The sequence below is a fragment of the Nannospalax galili genome, unplaced genomic scaffold, assembly GCF_000622305.1.
Source record: "Nannospalax galili isolate Female #2095 unplaced genomic scaffold, S.galili_v1.0 scaffold383, whole genome shotgun sequence".
Lineage (NCBI taxonomy): Eukaryota > Metazoa > Chordata > Mammalia > Rodentia > Spalacidae > Nannospalax > Nannospalax galili.
Genome location: NW_008351346.1, coordinates 1934156 through 1955718, shown reverse-complemented (window position 1 = coordinate 1955718; position 21563 = coordinate 1934156). Strand labels below are relative to the sequence as shown.

The 21563-nt window shown below is 41.5% G+C and overlaps 1 protein-coding gene across 2 annotated transcripts in view; it reads right to left on the bottom strand.

Annotated features, from left to right (window-relative positions):
* Positions 1-1163: 1163 nt before the first annotated feature.
* Positions 1164-21563, bottom strand: part of Pbx1 (PBX homeobox 1) — a 324538-nt gene continuing 304138 nt past the window's right edge. For both annotated transcript variants that reach the window (XM_017801977.2, XM_017801978.2), the window contains one exon: positions 1164-2572. In XM_017801977.2, coding sequence (XP_017657466.1) covers positions 2552-2572 — 21 coding nt within the window. In that variant the 3' untranslated portion in view covers positions 1164-2551. The remainder of the gene's footprint in view (positions 2573-21563) is intronic.

The window sequence follows — 21563 nt, the reverse complement described above, 5'->3', positions numbered from 1 at the left end:
GGTAGTGGTCAGAGTGTTTTGTTACAGCAATGGAGAAACAAACTAGAACAACAGTAATGTAGTGTCATCCTCTAGGATCTTTCTGGCTTTCATAGGGTCAAACTGGTGAGATAAAAGGGGATATAATAGACTGCCATCCTAACATCCTGCAGGATTTTAAGTATTGATTTCTTCTGTCCACTTGAGAATGCTTTTGGTTTACTACTATAGTAGAGAAATGGATGTTGAAGAGACATTTCAGAAGCTTGCACCCTGTCTTCTTTTTAAAAACATTTATTTAGGTATTTTCATCTTGTGTATGAGGGTTTTGTCTGTCTGTATATAAGTGTACCACATGCATGCAATGCTTACAGAGGCCAGAAGAGGGCATTGGATCCTCTGGAATGGGAGTTATGGATCCTTGTTAGCTGCCATGTGAGTCCTGAGAACTAATCCTGAGTCTTCTACAAGAGTAGCCAGTATTCTTAACCACTGAGTCCCCTCACTGTCTTTTTGACTGTAACAGCTCTTACATCACAGTCCAAGAATCCTTGTTATGTTTCAACTAACTAGTGAACATGTGAACTTCAAGTATTTGATCAAGGACTAAAGAAATTATTGGATGTATGCTATGGATCTGGTGGATTCACTGTGAACAAATGCACTGCATGGATTATAGTAGGATCCTTGTCCCTAACAATACCATTATGACTGTCTGGGTCCTGGATATCAATGTCAACTTGAGGCTTGTGCCAAACAGTCCTCAAAATATTTGAGTCATCCTCTTCCCCCTATATGTGGTTATTTGAGTAAATGGACAAGAACTTTTTTTGAGAAATCATGGGACAGTCCTTACCAGGTACATATTCTCTAACATTTGAAGGGTCTTTCCATCTGAGGACCCTTCTGATGAGAGTCTGGGAGATGGGTAATGTATCTTGATGTTTCATTACAATGGCTTTCTCAACCTCTTGACCATCCTCGATTTGTTTGCTTGTGAGCATTAAACAATACTCTTACCGAGCGTCGGTCTGTCTTTTTCTTACAACTACTGTGCAATAAGAGAACAACAACAAAGCACACCCAAGAAGATAGCACTTATGGGGTATTAACCATGTGACAAGTCCTGTGCAAAGTACTCTACTCACAGTATCCTCACAACATGGATTCATTAATGCAAGAAATATTTATTGAGCACCTAAATCATTCTAGAAACTGGGGATACAGCAGTAAAGAATACGAAAAAAACCCTGCCCCATATAGAGCTTACATTCTAAAGGTGAGAAAGTGGGAAACAGGCAATAAATAAGATAATTGAGTGCTCTAAATAGAATGTTAGGTGTTTGAGTGTTAAAGAAAATAATATGAGGAAAGAAAACAGAAAATGGCAGATGGTTTGCAAATTTAGATACTGTGTTCAAGGGAGGTCTTGCTAATGGCTAGGTTGAGTGAAGACCTAAAGAAGGTAAAGAGTGACCTTTGTGGATAACTGGGAACTGTCCCAAGGAGAATGAACAGTAAGGGCAGAGACCCTGAGGTAGGTATTATTATCTCCATTCTACAGACAACTTGCCCAATAGCCCACTGCTTGAGGATGGAGCCAGGATTTGAACTCAGGTCTGCTTGACTTTAGAGCTCAGTGTTTACCACAGAGCTGCCTAGTGATGGAGTGTGAGTGACATTAGGCAGTCTAGAAATGCTGTTACCAGTGATGACATAAGATCTTAGATGAGGGAAGCAACATGCTCAGATGAACACGTGTGGATAATGGTGGGGCTGAGACTAGCGTTTGGTTACTTCTACTCCACCACCTCTGTCTGAAGAATCCAGACAGATATCCTTTGGCTAGAACTATTTTCTAAACCAATCAATGGATGAGGTGAAGCTCTGACAGGCAGGTGTGAATTAGTTACAAAGCATAGACTATGGAATTAGACACATCTAAACCTGAAAATAGGCTCTGTGTTTATCTAGCTATGTGACCTTGGGCAAGTCATTAAACATTTTGGACTCTCTGTATCATCATCCTTTGGAGGAGGATAGGAATGCCTCTCAGAGATGCTATAGAAATTAGATAAAAATAATACATGTACAGCACCTCCCATGGCAACCAGCATGTGGGCAATGCTCTAACTGCAGACATGTTTTCTTCCCTATATAATTAGTTGTCTTTTCACATGCACAACTCTTACTTTTTAAATTTATTACAATTTCTTGAGAGTTGAGAGGCTATCTTATATACCTAATTACTCACCACACTTTATATTATATGGTGGTACACAGTAAATGCTTAAGAGTGATTATTTGATTGCTGGATTCATGGAGAAGATAAAAGAAGAGTGATTATTGCTTTGGGACTCTGTTGACACAGTCATCATCCACCTCCTGCTCCTGCTCAACAGGGTTGTTCTGACTCATATGACTATCCAGCAGATATCCTCTTACTTCTCCAAAAAAAGTCAATATGCTTCATTCTGGAAGAGAGGCCACTGTTCAGGTGGAGGAAGACTTTTTTTTTTTTTCAATCAAGTGAAGAGGAGGAGCAGCTGTCACCACGAAGACATCCCAGTGCTCAGTAGGTTCTCGACATATCCTGGGAAGAAGGCAAAATTTCAGTTTAACTCACAACTTTAACATCCTCCACTCACAGATCATTCATCAGAACCGCTATCAAAGAATCAAATTGACCAATTTCCATTTTTATTTCTTTTCCCCACCCTCTGGCAAGATCTCAACGAGCAGCTAACCAGCTGAAAATAGGAAGTGGAGGAAAAGGCCTGGACCTAGATGACTCCAGAAATGGCTCATCAGTTGCCAAAAATTGAAGTTAGTTTTTCATTCATGTAATATAGAAAAAAAATTCCTTACTGTAAATATTAGTAATAGATCAATGGAATAATATGTTTATAATTCCTTTTTTAGAGTAAAGTAATTCATTTTGCAGTATTTCTCCTACATTAGCTTAATCCTCATGACAATTCTATGAAATAATTATTGCCTATGCCTTAGAGATGAAGGAATGGATCCTAATGACATTATGTAACTTGCTCAAGGCTATACAGCTGGTGAGTAGCAAGCCCAGGACTCTATAAACATGATCTTGAGTCCAAAGTCTTTTGCCTACACCTTGTTTTCTGTCTCTATCAAGAAAAAGACTGTAGAAGCACATTCTCCCCTGATCCTATCATGGGTCAGCAAAGGTTGACAAGGACACCACACAAGTGTCACCTTTTCTTTAGTGAATCATACATAAAATCCAGTCTTAATTCAAGAACAGCATTCAAAGAAAAATATATTAACTTTTTCAAGCGTTAATAATGCATCCAAGATTAATTTATACTTGTTTCTGAATAGGCACTTTACCCTTAGACAATATGGAAATCGAGAGGGAATTTCAGCTCTCCTGTTGTGTGGTTGAGGATCAAAGGGAAGAAAGAGAATGTATAACAAGGTTGGGAAGACAATCATCAACTGTAACTTCTAAACTCAACACTAGTCGTTTAGCTTGAAAATCTTTTTTTATTTTATAAAGTAAGTCAAACGATCAATACATTTCCAAGATATTAATACCATACATATATGTAAGCAAATATCAGGTCCTCCTGATATTGATATTATGGACAATGGACATTGTTATATTGGGATGATAGGATCATAAAGACATGTCCCCAGATTTTGCAATGGTTGCATAGTGTTTTACATTGGTAGAGGTAAAGCAGTTATTACGTTCACTTTATTGCAGACTTCAAAAGTATCCATTTGCCCAAAGCTAGGATACTTTTTTCCATCAAATTCCCAACTTGACAATTGGCTTAATCGACACTGGAGGAAGACAGATTTCTTCTGGGATGGAGGCATGAATAATGTCCTCTCAGTGGCTTATTGATAAATAGTACTGGGTCTCATGGAATCAGTACACTCACACCTGAAGATCAATTATGTCAACTTTTTCTGGTACACGTCATAATAAGCACTGGATTTCTGGGGGGGGGGAGTTAATCACATTTTGTTAGCACAGCTTCTCCAGCAAGTTTTTTATTTTTACTTTTATTTTTCTAGGTTTTGAAGATTTTTAATAATCAAATATCCCAATTCATTATCTTTTGGAATTTCTTATTTAGCACCCTGGCCATGTCGTTTTAGTTTGGGGTGTTAGAGCTTGAGGGACAAAGGATAGGTCACTTCTTTGTCTGAACATGAAGAGATTGAGGCTTTGAGAATGTGCTTTCAAAGTTAAAGTACATAGCAAAGTGTGCATCCTGTTTCAAATTACAAATACGCACTGACCATAAAATATGTGTGCCTGTCCCCCTCTTGATATTACTGGGGTCCTTGATAGTATTGTGCAGTCCATTTGTTCAGAAGAACGTACTCTAGCCCACGTTATTGGGGGCTTGTGAATACACTCGAAGTGTAGTATTTTCACACTTAACAATGAAAGGCACTAAACACGTATGAAGTTACACATGGAAAATTTAAAAACTAGGCAGATATCTCACTTGTTCTCTCGTGGTAAAAACTTTCCCATGACTTAGAAGCCTGAAATGGGATCTCCAAAGACATGAGCAAAGGGAACGATGGGGATGTGGGACATGGATGCAGCTTTCCTCAGCCCTCTCTATGGACTCTAGAATTGTCTTTGAGTTGTCTAGGGTTTCCCTAGAGTTGTCTTTGCTTTCTCAGATGCATAATGAGCATGTAACCTCGCTAAGGCAGCACAATCTTGTAGAGATGGAGACTATGAGTGCCTTGAATCAGCCAATTGTTCATCTGGCTGATTTAAAAAGAATTATTTTTAAATAAAAAAGAGATAGCTCAGTGGTTAAGAACACTTGCTGTTCTTCCAGAGGACCCGGGTTCGATTCTTAGCACTCCCATAGCAATTAACAACCATTCATAACTCTTGGCTCCAGGGGATCCGACACCCTCTTCTGGCCTCTGTGGGGCAATGCATGACACAGATACACTTAAATACATGTAGGCAAAATACTCATACACATAAAATAAAAATAAGAAATAAAATATTAAAAAATAAAATAAAAAGAATTACTTAATACTTCCAGAAAGCCTTATCTTGTTAAAGAAGAGAGTTGGACTACAAACTCTTTACGTTGTTAGGGTTGCATAAACCTGACTGGCTAATTTAAGTAAAGGAAAGTGCATCAAGGCCGTGAGGTAGCTCCTAGGCTTTAGAAGCCTGGATAACTTGTCTTGGAAAGTGAGATAGAGAACCAGGACAGATTGGTGTGAGGGTTTTAGAGGGGTGGGGCTGCTGGCAGAAGGAACAGTGTGCAGGTGGCCTTCTCATTAGAGTGAGCTGCATCAGAGGAAATGAATTTCTATCATTCTCTATCTTTGCATCTCTCCGATCAAGTCTAGAGTCCTAGGACTCTGGCTTAATGGCCTAGGGTAAGACTGTGCGTCTAGCCTTAATTTAAGCCTCACCAGCATAGTGCTCAATAATGGGTAGATGCTCAGCAGCTGAAAAACGTGTGTCGCTTTCTAGTTCTTTTTATCTGACCCCTTTACTTCCCTTTCTTTCTCCTTTTCTCCCTCCTTACCTTCCTCTATCTCTTTCTTTCCTCCCTTCTTCGAGCCTCTTCCAAATATCAATAGGCTATTATATTATGGAGGGACTACATTTTAGCATGTTAAAGAGGAAGGTTCCAGTCTCCACTTCTCTCTAGACCTCCAGAAGGATTAGATGTTTCTGGTGGGGGAAGAAGGAGATGATTGCCATGGCTACAGCTGGGTACCAGAAAGCCAGAAAGCAGCAGTGTTTCTACGGACTAGAGCCAGGGAGGGCTGCAAGTACTGGGCTTGGAGCAGATGGCTCAGAGAACAGTTCACCAAGCCCCCCAGGTACTGCTGCTAGTCCGAAGGGTTTCCTTTCAGAGTGTTCCCATTAACACATTTTCTTGGCTTTCGCTTTATGGCTGCTGGGATGAGTGGCTTTATTCCATTTCCAAACTGTCCTTATCAGTAATGCAACAATAGCTAATTTAATTAGCTGACCTGAATGGCAGCCAGTTTGGGCTAATTTGGTTTTGATAGTGCTCCCTGGTACATTCAGAATTGATAAGCATACTTCCTTGCAGATGAACAGTGGAGTTTGGGAGGGGTAATTCAAATGATGGTGGTTCTCCCAAAGTCCCTCTTATACCTAGGGGATACAGAGCTTGACCAAAGGCAAGTTATTCTAAAGTCAGTATTCCCCAAGGACCCGTCAAATGTGTCAGCTGAGAAAGATAAAATAGACAACCAGGAAATTACAAAGGCAAAGTGCCCAGGATGAGGGTGCTGGGACAAAAACATTCCCTTTAGTAGGACGAACGCTTAGCCAGGAGGTCTGGATCTCAGCCATGTGCCAACCTTTTGGAGTCACCCCACTTTTGAGTCTCAGTCACCTGATGCATCACGTACTCATTACACTGCTTCTTTCACAGCTGTGTCTCCTCACATCAGCACAGTGTCGATGAGAATGCTCTGACATATATAACATGACATGCCAAGGGAGTATGCTCTGTAAATGAGCCAAGTACCCTGAGCATATGTGTTCCCTAGTTCTTGCTGGAGGGAACTAAATAGCATTACTCCTTGTGTCCTAGTATCTAAGTTAAGATGTATTCATAGATGGTACTTGGCATATGCTTGGTGATGGAATGATATAGGAAGAGGGGATGGGCACACGGTTGGGGACAGTTTCAGATATGGGGAGGTCAACATGTAACTAATTGAATATCATAAAACAAAATCCTTCTCAGGTCAGTATTTTAACCCTCTCCATCCTCACCAAAAGAAAAATAAAAGAGCACAATTATTATGTGAGACTTATTTTTAATACATTAAAATATATCTTTCATCCCACTGGCCCCTCTGTCTCCCACTCCCCAAATCAATAGGGTCTTCCAGTACTGAATTAAAAGGTCACTCAGGTAGGCCTTTGATTTGAAGTCCTTTTCCTTTTTTATCAAGGCATTTCAATGGCATACAGACAAGCTTGCACTTACTCATGTGGAATAAATGGTGTGTAATTGAAACCAGTGGATCTGAAAGTGTTTACGATAAGACAGGTCCACATGAGAACATCATACACCCCTCCCCCATGCTTCAATGTGCCTTCCGATTCTGGTATGTTGTCATGTTTAACAACACAATGTGTTGACCATCTGTTTATTCCATACACTTTCCCTAGGTGAGCTCACCCACCCCATGACATCATCATGCTATACACCAAAAATTTATAGGTCTTTGTCTTCAACCCTGAACTCCCTAGATTAATTATCCAGAAACACAGTGGACTGTAGTAGGTTTCCACCTGGATCCTCTACTAAAACCTAAGTGAAGACACTGAGAACTGTCCCCATATGTTTGTCTTCATTCTCTGCTTTTGTGAGAAGCTTAGCCCAGCCTGCCTCCCCTTCATGCCTACCTCTAGGCAGTCACTGAGTCTATCAATTTTTCCTTTTAAAGTCTTTTGAATCCAGGTCAGCCTTACTTTATATTTTTTTTGCCCCATATCCCTCCAATCTAAGCATGAATTTCTCAAAGTCAGAGATATCCTTTCCACATCCGAAATATAAGAAATACTTAGTCCTCTGAACTGAATTAAAATCTCCCTCCCTCTGTTCCACCAAATTATGTCTTTAATGAATATCAAGTACTCTATTGAACACACCCAAAGATATAGGTGGATTTTCCCATTCTGCTGTGACACCCATGCTAATGGGCTATAAACTGCAAATCTCCCAACTTAGGAAGATCTGCTTATCTGGGGTTGTGCAGCCTCAGCGATGAGGAGAGTTCTAAATCCCAAGCTCACATATACAAAACTCAGAACTTTCTCTAATGTTCCCAGTGTAGACTCTGCTCTCGGTACCTTAATTTCTTCTTTATAGATCCCTTGCCTTTGACTCTCTCACAGTTAATGTACTCTATAAGTTAATGCACTTGACAGTCCTTAATTATATCAGATGTTTTAATAATAATCGAATTATTTTATTAGTGGTTTATTTTTAAACTTTTTCTTAGTTACCGTCATGTCTTCATATATGTACTTTATTTTTTTTTTACTGCTGCAATGTCTCTAAAACCTTAGGGTTAGTGTCCTATGTCAACATATACTTAAAGGCAATCCAATCACAATGGAAAATAATAGAGTTTTGAGCCAGATAGTCTCAGTTCAAATTTCCTACATTCCACCTGTCTACCTCAGATTCCTCAACTGTAGTGTGGGGCTAGTAAAGTAGCTACATACTACATGGACTTCTTGTAAAGGAAGCTAAATGAGCTAATTGACATGCCATTCAAATATTCTACTTGGGCACAATATATGCAGACTATTGTTACAGATCTTGATACTGAGGACTAGATAGACAACAAAGGGATTTAGATGAAAATGCCCATGTTATTATTTCAATAGAAAAAAATCAAATGCTTTTCACATATACTTCGTGTGTTGTGCAGTTCACCCAATTCATAGATTTTTTTTTTTAAGGCCAAGTTTCAGACAGGTACATGGATAATAAATGGTAGACCTTGAATCTGAACTCTGGAGCGAGTCCAATGCTAGCATATAAGATACATACTAATTATTCAAAGTCCTTACCTCTGTAAATAAAGCAAAGAAAAAGCAAAATACTTGGATGAATCTCAAAATAATTACACCAAGTGAAAGAAGCCAGATAAAGAAGGAGTGTACTCTGTATGATTCCATTTATACAAAATTCTAGAAAATGAAAACTAGACGAAGTGACAAAAAGCAGATCAGTGGTTGCCTAGGGAAGGGGACGTGGTGAAAAGAGTGGATTGCAAGGAAGGTCATGAACAGGCTCATTTTTTTGGTTATAGTGATAGTGTCACAGTCATACACTAATGTCAAAACTTAGCAAACTCTACTCTTTAAAAAAAGTGCAGTTTAGTGTATGTCAATTAAGCTCAACAAAGCCGTTAGCGTAACTGACAAACACACACTCATGAGCTAATTTGTACCTTTAAGATCTTACACATTAAACAAAAGGTCATTAATCATTATTAAGAACATAGCCCAGTGATAGGTGAAGGGAAAAGACATCCCCAAATATATAGACCTCACAGTTAACAAGATTGCCACACAGTCAAAAGACCCAGGATTGTGGACCAACCTGATTCTTGCCTCCTCTCTCTTCAACTAGTTGTGAGGTATATGGCAAGGTAAATAAGACAATCTGAAGTGTTCTCATCTAAGAAGCATCAAAACACGAATCACAGGGTTGTCGTAAGAATCAAGATAAATAATGTACATAATTTTACTAATGAAATGTTGGACATATGGCTATCCCTCTATCAATATTTGCTAAGTACTGTTAAAATTCATGAAAGATCTGAATTAAGTCCCCTCAGGCTTTGGCGTTATAGTGTGTTGGGTCTGGCAGGGATGAGGAGGAGTAGTTATTAGGTGCAGTGCCTCGGGATGATGCTGCCCATCGCACATGTCCTGAGAGGAGCCAGCATTTGGGGGTTGTGACAGATCACTGGGTCAGGCTTCCACTGATTCCAGGAACTCTCTCTCTCTCTCTCTCTCTCTCTCTCTCTCTTCAGATCTCACTCCAGAAAGCTGAAAGCAAAGAGCATTTGGAGCAGTGGGGTCAGTCTCTGCTTTTCTACAGAAAACAGCAATGCTTTCTGCTTTCTATCCCTCTGTTGCCATTCCTCTGTTACCTTAATGTGCTGGCCTGGAGGATGAATGAGATAATAAACACCGAGCACCGAGTGTGCGCAGTGTCTGGGTCACAGGAGGCGCTCAATAAATGTTAATTCCCTGCCCCCAGCCTGGTATAGATTAGCCCTGACTTCTCAGAAATGCAAATCCCTGTGTGCTCACCTAGGTCTCCTTTCAATATCCCTACATAGGAGCCTTTTACTACCCTTAAAGCTGGGTCAGAATCCCTCTCCTGTGCTAATTGTCCCACAGAGACTGGGGGAAGAGAAGTCAGCCTCTCGGAGGAGGTCCAAGCCTCCTAGCAGAGGAGACTGTGTGTGTGTTATTGTGCTCCCTGAGCGTGGACCTCATTCATCTTGGTAGACATTGCTGCGCCATCCATTTTAAATGACATAGAAGCCGACCCGTTTATCAAGATCAGCATACTACTATATTATTATGATTATTTAGCATTTACATAACACTGTATTTGCAAAGTGCTTAATAATAATTTATTTATTACTTCATCTAACTACTCACTAATGGAAAATTCAAGAGGTTGTTTTGAGTTCACTGACCTCAGCTCTGGAGACACCTTAGGCCATTTTCAATTGCTGCCCAAATGCCTGCTGTAAAATGCTTTAATGAAAAACCAGTTGATATATGTATATATATATATATATCTTTATATGTGTGTGTCTGTGTATTTCCTTTTTGGAATTTGTAATTATTGAAACAATAGTCTTAATAATAATAATAAAAATATACATTACTATTATTATAAAATCACTAAATAATACCTTTCTAGAACATATAAAACTGACATAGAACTAAATTCCAATTGCACAGCAGACATGGAAACCACGCATCACCCTTCTAGAAGGGTTTACAGTGGGGCAAAGTGATACACACTTCGAATTCCAGGACTCAGGAGGCTGAAGTCAAGAATTGGCAGTCAGTCTGTGATACATAGCAAGACTGTGTCTCGGAAACAAGCAACAAACAAGGGCTCATAGTTGGCTTAGAGTAGCAGTGTGGGCTGATGGTCTCCGTCAGTTAGCTCTTTCAAAGTCTACTAAGGTGGTGACTGGGCATGTACTGGCATGTAGTGTGTTTTTGCTCAAGTTGAGTCACTTTAAAGGGTAATTTTGTTCCAGAGCTCCTTATTGGATTGGCCAAGACTTTCCCAAGTCTCTGTAGCTATTTCATAGCTTCTGTGCCCAATCATCCTTTTCCTTCATGTTTTTCCAGTCCTGACTTAACTTCAGATCCAGCCAGCTTCTCCAGCTCCTGGTGGTCCACTTCCCCCTGCCCCATGCTAAGCCATGCTGGGTTCGGCAAGTCTCTCTGCAGATTATCATCAATACACGGACAGGAGGTAGCTTTGGTGATTTCAAAGGTCTTTGCACTTTTTCTATCTTGTGAATCTGCTGTGGAGTGAGATTCACTATAATTCTGTGATAAAATACACTGATAAAAGAAATCTGAGAGAAAAAGGATTCATTCTGGCTAACAGTTCAAGGGTACAGCCCATTATGAAAGAGAAGTCATGACAGCAAGCACTTGAGAAAGCAGCTGGTCACATCACATCCACAGCCATGAAACAGCATGATGAACTGAACGCTGGTGCTCCACCAACTTCCTCTTTCTTTTTAAATTATTTTCATTCTATGTGTATGAGTGTATTGCCTGCATGCATGTGAGTGCACCCATGTCATGCAATGCCCTTGTAGGTCAGAAGAGGGCGTCGGATCCCCTGGAACTGGAGTTATGGACAATTGTTAGCCACCATGTGGGTGCTAGGATTCGAACTCCAGTCCTTCTCAAGAAAGCCAATGCTCTTGACCACTGAGCCATCTCTCCATCCCTGCTTCCCCTGACTTATGTAGTCTAGGACCCGAGCTCAGGGAATGACACCCTGCATTAGTGTGGGGTTTTCCACCTCAATTAACCTAATCAAGATAATCCCTCACAGGCATGCCCAGAGGCTAACCAAATCTAAATAATCCCTCACAGGTGTGCCTGGAGGCTTGTCCAGATCCTGCCAAATTGACAGTTAACACTAACTATCAGTCATGGAGATTTTGACTGGAAAGCTCATTGCTCGAGAGAGTATTATTTATACCTGTAGCGATCTGTTAAAATGTAGAAAAATGTATTATGAATATGGATTGATACATGTGAAAATTGTATAACAAGAACTTATCTGTATGGATAAAAACATTTACATCTAACATTATATGATATGCAACATATATAATTAAATGATATAGCTTAAATGAACTAACATATGCATATATGATGGGGGATGGCAGAGAAGGGAGAAATAGGGAGGAGAGGTCTTATTGATAGATGGGGGCAACAGGATTATATTCTGAGATGGTTAAATTTCCTAAGCCTGGGGGTCTCCAACCTTCGCCTATCAAGACACTCTCAGTATTGGAAAGGAAAACAGAAGCAAACCGCCCCAACACCCCAACAGGGAAGTGCTCTGGAGAGTGCACACCTCAGAATCTGGGTAATGCCAGCATCTTATTAGTGGCTCGTAATTGTCCCCTGTGGAGGTCTTTGTTTCTAGGCCAGAAATCAGAACACAAGGCCTGTGCCTTTTCCTGTCATGCCCTGTTTCTTGTTTTCCTTTATATTGTTGTTTTCTAAACCATTTCTGAATGAAACATGGCCTCTCCTTTTCTGCCCTTTTTCTAATTGTCCTTTATTCCTCAGTGGTCCCAGGTCAAAGTTACCATGTCACACATGAAATCTTAGGAATGTAACTAGTATTCTTGAAATTAAAAGTCAGCAAGAATAAAAGCTAGTTATCAAAAGGGTCATGTGTGAGCTTATTGTTGGGGACCGGTTCTGAGAGCTGCCTTAATACTGGCTGAAATAACTCATAGAAGCTATAACTATCATTAATTAAGAAGGGTATATGAAATGTTTAAGAGAACAGTAAGGTAATACCTCAGATTTCCATCTATTGATGTTTTCGGAGGCTGAGTAAAAGAATGTGCATTTCCCAAAGTAACTACAAGTAACAGGGTTCAGAAGTGGTCTTGGGTAAAAACCTAGGCTCAATTTAAATAATGGCTTTAGAGCACGAAGTAAAAATCACTTGTCATTTACAGAGGTGAGCATGAATTGATTCAAACAAGACACATCCCATTCCATCACTTATAACTAATAAGGATATTATTGGAACAGCCCAGAATTAGTTTAAAATAATTTGCTTTAAAATAATAAACAAAAATTCTCTTATTCTTGCTTGGGATCATGATGCTGATCAATCAACCCTCATACTGGAGTGTTTCTGCAAGGTTTGGTCTCAAGTATGAATGTACCTTGTTCAAAGTATGGATGTAAGGACAGCAGTGCAGTGGCATGGCACACAGGCCTCAGAGTCAGACCCTGGGTTCATATCTCAAGTCTCCTGCACACTGGTGTGTCCCTTATGTTCCTTAACCTTTCTGGGGATTTTTCACACACACATGCACACTACAGACACATACGCAAGAGTCAGTAATGTCAGTAATTCCAGCATTCTGGAGGCAGAGTCAGGAGGATCACCTTAAGTTTGAGATGAACTTGGTCTCCATAGAAGTTTCAGGCCACCCTAGGCTATATAACAGCATTATCTCAGTAAAAAAATAGAATAAAGCAGAATAAATAATAAAATAAATGCTGGTCATAGCACACATTTTGAAGAACTGGAATGAGAGTTAAATGAAATAATATTCTGGGTAAAGTATAGTGTCTGGTCAAAGAAACAGTCTGAAAATGATGGTCCTTTATTACACATTAAACACACTGCCTGAGAGTAATGAGCTAATATGTTGGGTGCCAAAATCAGGATCCAAAAAGGTCTCACCAGGCTGGACTCAAGGACCAAATCTAATAGGGTGGCATTTAACAAGGATAAATGTAAAAGCACTGCAATTAGATTCAAACAGCCAGCGGCACAAATGCCCGGTGGGGAGATGGGGTTTATCAACGGTGCACCTGAACAAAGGCTTGGGAGCATTACTGACTCTTTGCTCATTAAGGGTCAATGGTGTGAGGAGCTTGCCGAGAAGCAAAGGTTTCTTAGGCTACATAAAGCAAGTGCATTGTCTGGAACAAAGGAAGAAATAGTGGCTGTGCCCTCTGCCTCTCCCTGGGCCTCACATGTCATCAGCGGTAGAGATAAATGGGGTTCTATCTGAAGACTTAGGACCAGGAAAAAAGACATAAATCCCACCAGAGAAAAACTGGCAAATGTAAGGGAAGCCCATGCAGATTCCGGAATGTATCCATAAACATTTGAAAAGTGGTATGTGCGTAATGGGTGAAATCCCTTTTGATAGCAAATTTCCAGCTCCTTCTCTGCTTCAAGTTGCTCCGCAAAGGACAAGGAAAATGGGTAAGAGTTCCAGAAAGTAGGGCTGCTGTGCCCTATGTAAAGAAGATGCATCCAATCATTAACACTGTCCACAAATGAGAAGGGAGTGAATTCCCTAGGACTGGAGTGGTCCAGGCAAAGGACTGATGGCAAAGAATGCTACCCAGTAATAACGCTGTCCTCTAGAGCAGGCCTGAGTCTGCCTGCCGCAGAAGCCAGGTACATAGGTGGATTTTTCTCTGGGGAGAAGGTTTGTGACCTGCTTTAGATCCTTTCTAGAACCTCAAATTTTAACCCCCAAATAATGAAGATGAACTGAGCTGGAGTATTCTTCTTTCAACATGTATTGAGCTGGGCATGGTGGCACGCACCTTTCTTGCAGCACACTGGAAGCAGTGGCGGGTGGATCTCTGTGAGACCAAGGCCAGCCTGGACTACATAGTGAGTTCCAAGTTGGCTGGGGCTATAGGGAGACCCTGTCTCAAAACAAAACAAAACAAAACAAAACAAATGCTATTTGTTGCTAAACCAGAGAGTATGAACACAGAGTTAAATAAGATTTTGTTTCTACCCCTGTAAAGGAAGCTCCAGTTTGGTGCATTCTGTTAAACGTATAAAGTTCCTTATCTGTGCTGTGATGGGTACTGGGGGTACTGTGCGAGACTGTGGTGAAAGTACTTGAGTGATGTTCACCACCCTTTGGAGGTGATGTACTACCAGCCTCACTAAGGACTCCCAGAGGATGAGGTTTAGTACGATAGACATCCTGCAATCCCCCACCAAGGCTCTGGGAACCATTTATTTCTGACCTCCTCAAAACCCTGTCCCACCTGTTCACAATGGGGCAGGTGTTCTAGGATGTTCTAAAATGAGATGCCATGGAATCTGTAGGAAAATGCCTTCACTCAAGTCCATGAAAACCCAAATCAGCAGCTGCTTGTGCCTGTGAGCATACCCACATTAAACTGCCAAGCTGCTTTATATTTATTTACCCACCTTGTAGTGCCTGTTTATTGGGCCAATAAATCGGAAGCGGTAATATCCACCCATCAAAATCCTACTTCCAGGGCCAGGCTGTCACTTTACGCTCTTCAGAGGTCTCCTCAGGTACTCTGCCCACTGAGAGTACTCTATTCTCTGAACATCTATGGTGTACACCTCTTATTAGACACCTTTTAGATTTTTCCATGGTCCAATGGTATCACTGAGTACTACTGTCAACTATCCTAGAATATGCCCTTTTTTGTTTGGCTTTTGAGACAGAGTCTCACTATGTAACCCTGGTTGACCTGGAACTTGCTATGTAGACCAGGCTGGCCTTGATCTCAGAAATCTGCCCATTGCTGCCTCCCAAGTACTGGGGATTGCAGGTATGTGCCATCATTCCCAGCTTGTTTCAGAACATGCTTAATACATATCCATATATGAATGCAAATTCTCAGGTTTTCCATGGTGTGGCACACTGGGCTTGTTGTACCAGAGTCACAAGATCCAACCATCAAACCTCCAGAGGCCCACCTATGGAAGGAGAATCCTCTACCTGCCAGCCAGAGTCTTACAACCACACTTGAAGAATGACTAACTTGGATGAGGAAATCAAGTAGAAGTTTGAAACAATGGAAATCTAATGGTCAAAGTCTGGCCAGCAACAGTCACAATGGCTCTAACTGGTTCCTACAATGAGTGAAAATCGGACACCTGCCTTCCTGGGTGAGTCTAGCTGTCTATCATCTGGATATGAGGTGCCAAGCCCACAGGCTTTGGGGAAGTATCTCTGGGCATGAACCAGGCCTTCCCTGACAATGTCCCTTTGAGTCCAAGCCACTACCTCTGCTTAAAGCTAGCCGAGATTCTTCAAATGCTAAAGAGTATACATATGAAGAATTTCTTTACCTAATCTGTGCATTTCCCAACCCCAAAATGGTAGTGCTTCTTTGTCCCCTTTCTGTCCTTTGGGCATTTATAAATAAACCAGGTTCTTGAGGCACCTGAATGCATAGTTTCTCCTCCTGTCTTTTAGTACACATAGGGTCCTTGTGGGTGGTACAACCCCCTGAATCCAGGTCTAAACTCTGACTCAGAGCGGGTAAGCTGACATCCTTACAGAAGCCTGCCCCTTCGTCTGGGACATCTGTGCTGCTTCTCCCATTCACCACTGGCAAGAAGTAGACAACACCAAGTGGGTCAGCCTCCCTCACTGTACTCCTGCAGAGGCCTGATGCTGCACCTAAGAAACAAAGGACATCTTAATGTGGACACTGGCTATCAAGACAGTTCTCTCAGTGGCCCTGGACTCTGGCTTTATTGGAACCCATCAGTTGTTTTCTTAGGCTAGTACTGTGCATGTCTGGAAATCTCCTCTTGGTTGGAAGCCTCTCTATTCTTTCTCTTTCCCCATTTTCTCTTCTTCCAACCGCACAAAACGCTTGAGGCCCACTGGAGACCTAACATTTGTCTGTTTTGAGAATAGATGAGTATTTATTAGAATTAAACAGCTGTGAGCTCTGTGATATTTAGATGGGTATTAGGAGGATGCATGAGACGAAGATAATGCCGGGTCTTTTTGTCTGTAAACCAGTCTGGGCTTAGTTACTGAGGGGATTTCTTGGGTCTCCTGTGAGAACCAGATACAGTTAATTTCCTGCAAAAGCTGCGGGCTGGGCCACGCTGATATTGCAGTGTTATTTAGAATAGAAAGGTCAGGCCTGAGATTGAATAATCATTGACAAGAAATCCACAGGGGATAGAAAGCAGTTGGTGAGCAGTGACTGACTTCCTTCTCCCTTCCCCCTTCCCTTCCTTCCTGGGTATCTGGCTGATTCTGGGGTTTGTTTGGTATTCTTTCTGCAAGTGTTTCCTGAATGCTCAGCCATTAGGAAAGGTGTATTGAGACAAAGGGGGACACCTTCCAGGCCATCACTGGAGATGAGCCATTCAATCTTACAGACTGGATGTACCTATTCTGGGCCATTAGCCTTAGGCACCTGTTTGTGACATTTTAGTCAACATATGGTAAGTTTTATCCTGGATACCTTAAAGTACTTTGTCCCCAAATAGAATGTTTTGTTTTTCTGACTGATCTCTGAGCCCTATTTTAAAATCTTCCCTGTGTATGAAACAAAATACCAGACTTTGAGAAGCACAGAGAAGAATCAGATGAATGGAACATCTGCTATGTGCTTGTCAGGCCTGGACTGGGCTCTTTGCACACAGTAGTTCATGAATCACTTTCGTCTGAGAGTCCTGCTTTACAAGGAAATAAAGTAGAGGGCACAGAGAAGCTGGATAACTTGTTTGAGATTTCTCAGCACCTACACAGAGGAATGAAGATTGAAACCTAGAGGTCTCTGGGTAAGACACTCATTCCATGTGTCAAGTTTCCTAATACTGTCTTCCTTCCCTTTAATCCATATACCTGAGAGCATTTCTTAGAAATCCTTGTTTTTAATAAGAGGATTATTGCTGAAAGCCATCATTAGCCATCCTATCAGAAATATGACCCCACAAATTAGAAGATGTAGAGTTACATTCAACTTGTAAAGAATATTGTTAGATTAGGGGAAAGCTGACCTCCTTTCTGAATTGCAGATGTTATAGAATTTATTTATTTTGAAATTAAATTAATTTAAAAGTTAGGCTTGGCAAGAGGACTGGGAGTTTGAGACCAGCTCAGGATGCATTTTATTAAGTTTCAAAGAAACAAAAGCAAATCTGGTCATAGGTGGTTCACCCCAATAATCTTAGCACTTGGGAGGCTGAGGCAGGAGGATTGCCATAAGTTTGGGCCAACCTGAGTTACAGAGTGAGACCTTGTCTCAAACACACACACACACACACACATCAAAACAAATAAAAAACATAAATGAATAAATAGAAATGTAGTTAGGCATTGGGATGATTCTTCAAACTTAGAGGCCATTTTGTTTAATTTGAGACTGTTAAGGGCACACATAATAAAACAATCAACAAATCATCCATCAGTTATCAACTGTGAATCAGCAACTAGGTCATGGTCAAAGTTATCCTGAGGTTTGTGACTGGAGTCACATAAGGATCAGAGTACATTCTTCTGATAGAATAAGGAAAGGTATAGGGTTAAAAGGCCAGGGTGGGAATGCTATCTCCAGGCATCTCATAATCTAGGCAAAACTACTGATGGGAATGTCACTCAAAGATGACTTCTTGGCACAGTGGCTTTGAGACTGTCTGTCTGTTGCTATGCAGTGTCATCAGAGTGTCCTGGCATCTGATGACACTTTCTCTGCTTTCTGAGACTCCATGGCTGGATCATACAGGAAGGGACAGCAGCCTCTTACCCAGGTCCCTTGCACCCTTAGCAGACAAAGCCACAAATAGGAATAGCCTCACCATATCATTAAATTACAGAGTCATCTCCTTTATCCTGGTTGATGCAAATCCAACTCCTTTATAGAGATGCAGCACAATGATCCCTGTTATCAAGCCAGTTATAGAATAATAAATACAAACATCGATTTGGCTTTGGGTTTTAAAACACAGCACCAGTGTTTAAAGGCCATGATATGGTGACTAGTATAAAGACAAGAATCTCAGAGTTCCAAGCTGACCTCTGGGTTGGCCTTGCTGAGATGTCTTGCCTTGCATCTATGTCCTGAAGCTATAGCATGCAAGGGTATATGCCCTTGACAGTCTATCTGTTTAAAAGCCCTGAGTTCTTTAATGCAGAAAGATGGCTGCTCTTGTCCCTCTCAGCTTTCTTTCCGGAGCTCCCAATCTCACTCTCAGCTGAGAACTATTCTGTCATTCTGCCTGTTCTTGGATCTCAGCAGTGAGAGTGGATAGGGCAGTAGATGCTCAGATCAGGAGCCTGTGTGTCCAGGAAGATGCGGTGCTCTAGAACAGTCAACAGCTCCGACTCTGAAGCCAGATACAGCTCCTCTGCTTTGCATCTTTTGTAAATCAGCTTTGTTTAAAAATATTTATTTTATTATTTTATTTTATGTGTATGATCATTTTGCCTACATGTGTGTAGGTACATCGCATATGCGCAATGCCCATAGAGACCAGAGTGGGTGTCAGATCCCCTGGAACTGGAGTTAGTGATGGTTGGTAGCCATCATATGGGTGCTGGAAACAGAACCTGGGTCCTCTGCAAGAGCAGTCACTGGTTTTAACCACTGAGCCATCTCTCCATGCCCTGCTTTGTATTTGCACCTTCCAGACAGTTGCTCAGTCTCTCTGAGCATCAATTTTTTTTAAATTTCTAATGGGTAGAATGACAGCAGCTTCTTAAAGTTGTTGAAAAAAATTAAATAAGTAGATAAGTGCAAAGTCCATGAAACTGTGTAGTTCACCATAATCACAATGATGTGTGGTATAGCTTTTCCTGCTCCACTATATGGCTGTACCTTAAAAGCACCTTTTCCGCATCAAGGACACTGGTGTGCATAGGAACTAACTAGGAGGCGATTTGTGGGGAGTTCTGACATAGCTTGCTTAGTGGACACTTCAGGCTTCCAGGATCACAATCCTGAACCATTGTCTAGATGGGATTCCACAAGCAAACCTTGAAATATGCCTTTGATCTGCTTTAGGGCAGCATGTACTGAGTCACTGATTTAACGTGCATTTATTGCACACCTCTATGAGCCAGATACGTCCTTAAGCAATTACTCCATAGTCCCCGTATCTGGGTTTTATCATTTACGGAATGCAAATTGTGACACCTGTCCCATCTGGCTCACACAACTCTTGTGCATCTCCAAAGGGCTATGCCAGCACAACTTTTGAAATGCTAGACATATTGGTGGTACCAATATTATAAAGACGACTAGTGCTACTTCTGTAGATTGGTGGCCCTGTTGTCAGATGGCAATCCCCCACACCCCCTGCAAGTGCAGAGCAAAACTAGATGAGGATGACCTCAAGAACACAGTCTCCATGGCACCATCTGGCATCCTTTCGGCCTTTGATTTATCAGCGTACATCTCTCCCCATGCAATACCATAAAGGCAGGTTGTATGACACCTTTACTGTCTGGCAAAATGTGGGGCAGGCATGATCTTATGCATACAGGGACAAAGAATGAAGGCTCACCTCTCCCCCTCCTGCTGGCTTCTCAGGCTGCACCAGACCACAGGTGCTGCTCAGGAACAGCTGGCCACTCTAGCTTCCCTGGGAAAGCTAAGGCTGAGCCCAGGGCAGGAGTAGGATGGTCAAGGTCCAGCCAGGTTGGATGTGCTTCTAAACTCTCACCTCCCCTCTTCCAGTTTGTTCTGGTGGCTGCCATCCCTGAAGTTTATAGGTATCATTACCCATGAAAAATCTGTTCCATCTGAAGATAGTCTGGGTTGGGGATGGGTGGCAGATTGCAATTTAATGACCAGATTACAATATGCTAAAGCAAACAAATAAATAAATAAAAAGCCCAGCAGCCTGGAGCTCCACAATTCATTCTGTGGGCAACAGAGGCTGGGGCTTCAGGGACCAGCTTGTAATTCACCCCATCGGCAGGTTTAGTAGCCTGTTACTGTATGACCACAAGGGGAAACAGCTCTCGGAGAAAGATTTACTCTGAGTGCCACTGGAGGCTGAAGGGCTAGGGGCCAGGAGCAGAGGGCCTGAGAAATGAATATCTTGGTGCTAACTACGGAAAATAACAGGTTCTAAAGTGACCCATCCAACAGCAGAGGTCCACAGTTCTCTCCTCTTCTGAGTGTCCCCAGCTCTCTTCATAGCTCATCATGGCCAAGCCACTTCTCTCCATAGCAAAGGAACCCAAAGGGACAATGCTGCTCATCATAGGGGAGGTTTGGTTTTCTATTTCTGTATCATAACAGACTCTGTTCCTTTCTAAAGGAAGAGAATGTGGAATTTTTTTGCTATTCCTGATTTTAGGTACAAAGTAACTACTCAATAAGCAAATGGAAGGGTGAGTGAATGAATTATTATGGGTCATGGATTACATCCCTTATTAAGAACCACAGCTGTTCCTTGGTATCCACCAGGGACTGGTCCAGGTTCCCAGCAGATACCTAATACCTATAAAGTAGTATAGTATTCTCATATAACCTGAATATACCCTGCTATACTTTAAATTAGCTCTGAATGACTCATAATACTGAATACAATATAAATGTTGTTTAAATCACTGTTATTTCATCTAGGGAATAATGACCCAAAAGTCTGTATCTGTTCAGTAGAGATGTGATTCAAAAATATTTTTGATCCTCCGTTGGACTTACAGATATAGAACCCCCAGGTGTGAAGGGCTAGCTGTACTCTGGTAGGCACTCTTGGAGAAAGAAGACAGGGTGGGAACATGGCAGCAAAGTCCCCCTCGACCTCTTTGGCCCTGTTGTCTTCCCTAGAGACTGTCCTTTGCTCGTTCTGGCCTCCAGGTTCTGGTCCCTGCCAGTACCTCACATGGAACACACCCCTGTATCTTCTGGTCCCTCTGCTAACAATTCTTTTTGTCCATCATTGTATGTTTAACTACTTTGTCAGCTTGAGCATCTGAGGCAATTCCTCAAGAAGACGTTGTGATTCTAT